General features: G+C 41.0%; 1 protein-coding gene across 1 annotated transcript in view; it reads left to right on the forward strand.

The window, feature by feature from the left end:
• The window catches only part of pitx3 (paired-like homeodomain 3), a 13,886-nt gene that overhangs the window by 6,980 nt on the left and 3,958 nt on the right, over positions 1 to 2,948 (forward strand). The window contains exon 3 of the mRNA XM_035663858.1: positions 92 to 177. Within this exon, the coding sequence (XP_035519751.1) occupies positions 92 to 177 (86 nt within the window). The remainder of the gene's footprint in view (positions 1 to 91; positions 178 to 2,948) is intronic.

The following is a 2,948-nucleotide window of genomic DNA, read 5'->3' on the forward strand; positions in this document are numbered from 1 at the left end:
CTGATGGACTGGTGACTGAAGGTGACTGTGTACAGGGAAAGCAGGGTTCAGCCTCTTAAAGAGCCTGTTGACGTCCCTCTCCTGAAGGCAGAGAGTCGTCACTGTAGTGGACGAGGAATTCACAGGTGTGTAGTTGAAGTGGCCCTGGCTCCTGCTGAGCTGGGGGAGGAGGAACTGGTGAGGAGTGTCACAGGGGATGGTGTCAGGACTGCTCCTTTGTCTGTCAAAGCGACAGTAGAACTCATTCAGCTTGTTTGCTAGGTGCAAGTCATTGGCAGACAGAAACTACAAACCTAAAACTCCTCACTCCATCAGAGTCGTTGGCTGAGAACTGATNNAGTGGGGGGTTTTAGGTTTGTAGTTGGTTATCTGTCTGAGCCCCTTCCAGACAGAACCAGAGTCGTTGGCTGAGAACTGATGTTGAAGTTTCTCAGAGTACTGTCGTTTAGCTTCTCTCACCGCCTTGCTAAACCTGTCCCTGTCCCCACTCCTGAATGCTTGTTCCTTCTGTTTCAGACCAAGTTTTCCCCAGAAAGTCTGCCAGTTATCAATAAAGCCCACATTGTTTTCTGGACACCACCTCGAGAGCCAGCAGTGGAATGGCAATATGGGGCTATAAATGTCACTGGTTAGACTGGGCACTGTTTTTGCATATCTACACACCGACTCCATTCATTTTTGTGACCTCCGATTGGCGTAATCGGGTGTCATTACCGCAGATGTGAATAACTATTTTACGATAGTTACGTTAATCCTTAGCCAGCAGTTTTCAAATATGATTCAATGTTGCCCACTCTGGCTCTAGGGATACATTTAACTGTGGTTGCTGGCTTCGCAGCGGGTGTGTCGCTGAGTAGGGAAAATCTAATCTTTGTTTCTACTGCCTTCAGTGGCCAAAAACCTATTCACACAGGTTAAAAGATAGGGATTTTGATTTCTTTATTGTTCAAAACTTTAAGCAGTTTTCAAAATCTTTAAAACTTAAAAACTCATGAATAAAATATCACATGAATACCATGATCCCTTAAAAACAAGTGTAATATTATTGTCACAAATTTTCCAGTGACCATCTACTCAATGTTGAAATATGGCATTATCATTAACCCGACGTGATGGTTTGTTACACAAAACTCTGGGGAAGGTTGGAAAAGGGAAGGCACACTTGATTGGACAAACATTCTGTCTATCACTATCATGGGAGGAGAGCGAAAACATGAATCGAGGGAAGCCTTCTGTTCTTTACTCTCCAGTGCTGGTATAACTGATGCTAGCAGCATCAATGTCTGTAGCAGCCGCCATTGTTGTTTTTGAATGAACAGTGTTCTCTCGGCGTCACTTTGGCAGTAATTCCTCAAAGGATGCTGATTGGTCCAAACCACTGTGGTTCGGACACAAGCGTGATCTTGTGATTTCATGATCTCGAGAATCCAGCTGCCTTCCAAATTGTCATTGCCAAAGCTAATTACCGGTCTAATCCTTTTGTAATCATGTATAGACCTCAGTTGGATTATATAAATCAGTTTCCAGTGATGTAACTGCAGGGGGAAATACATGATTCCTAAATGGTTAAAAAATATATAAATATAGTATTTCATGTGCTAGGTGAGATGCTTTATTCCCTTCAACAAAGTTTCAGTTCATACACTAAACTTGAATGTCAAAGGTGCAGCAGTGTGTGCCCACACCCAGTGGTTTTCTCATTGTAGCTATATGGAGCAGGAGGACACGCATTCTGATGAATGACAATACAATCGCTGGCCTGCCTGACAAGTAATGGATCAAATTAATGTTGGCTGAATGAAAGGTCACATAGCATGCACTCTTGGTTGTTATTTTGAAAGGACAACAGACTACACATTGTCTCGTCCTTAATGTCCATCAGTGGCCTTTCTAACCCCTGCATGCAGGCAGATTCCTACATGCCCAAAATACTTCCCGTCAGCTTGATTCATGTGATTTGTCTGAGAGCTGTTGTTAATCGCCAAAGTTGCAGCCTGACGGAACATATTGATAACACTCGATCAAAGGTCTAGGGTTGGAGGCTGTTGCATTCTTTACAGACTGTATAGACCTTCAATGCAAATGTGTGATTTGCGATTTCAGGCTATAAAATGAACTCCATTTGATTTGACGGACACACATTTGACCTTCAGCCACAAAAACAGCTCATATGCTACATGTTTGCTGGTCTACTGAGTGCATAAGGTAATGTGTACCACAGTTGCCATTTTAGTGTGTTAGCATGCCAAAATTAGTTAATTGGAACTAAGTGGAAAGTACAGCGTGGATGAAGGGCATGTCATGATGGGACAATGAAGTGAAATTTTGACCTAATGCTGTGCTATAAAAGAATTGTTCATTAATGTCAAATTTCATGGCAGTCCATCCTGTAGTTGTCAAGCCATTTCATTTCTCAACATTTCCATCCCTGGAGCATTCCGCTGGAACTGCCTAATGAAAATGAATCAACATACACTTTCATAGCTACTCTGCATTACTTTGTACAATATTATTTTCAATGTATATTTAAGGGAGTGATATTAGACAAAAATTCATTGGTGTTTACATTTTCACAATATTTTTAAATTAAAAAAAAAATAAAAATATCTAATCAACTCTTTAACACAGGGCAAACAAACACACTACAGCCTGTTCACTGTACTGCCGTCTTGTAAAAGATACAGAAGTATCTGCTGTCGACCAGCAGCCTTAAAAACAGTGTCTTGCCTCAGACTGTGAGACTGCTTAATTTATTCTCAGCACTCCACCATGTTAAATTGTTTTATAGACTCCACTGTATGTATATTTTGTTCTTTTGAGTAGCATAAAAGGGAGCTACAACCTGAATTTCATGATGCAACCCTGCTTTGTAAAACAATACATTATCTTGTATCTTTGTAAATGATTAGATGGGACGTTATTTCAACAGACTTGACTGATAAATTTAT

Source organism: Morone saxatilis, unplaced genomic scaffold (assembly GCF_004916995.1).
Source record: "Morone saxatilis isolate NCDOM2014 unplaced genomic scaffold, NCSU_SB_2.0 Contig19, whole genome shotgun sequence".
Classification (NCBI taxonomy): Eukaryota; Metazoa; Chordata; class Actinopteri; family Moronidae; genus Morone; species Morone saxatilis.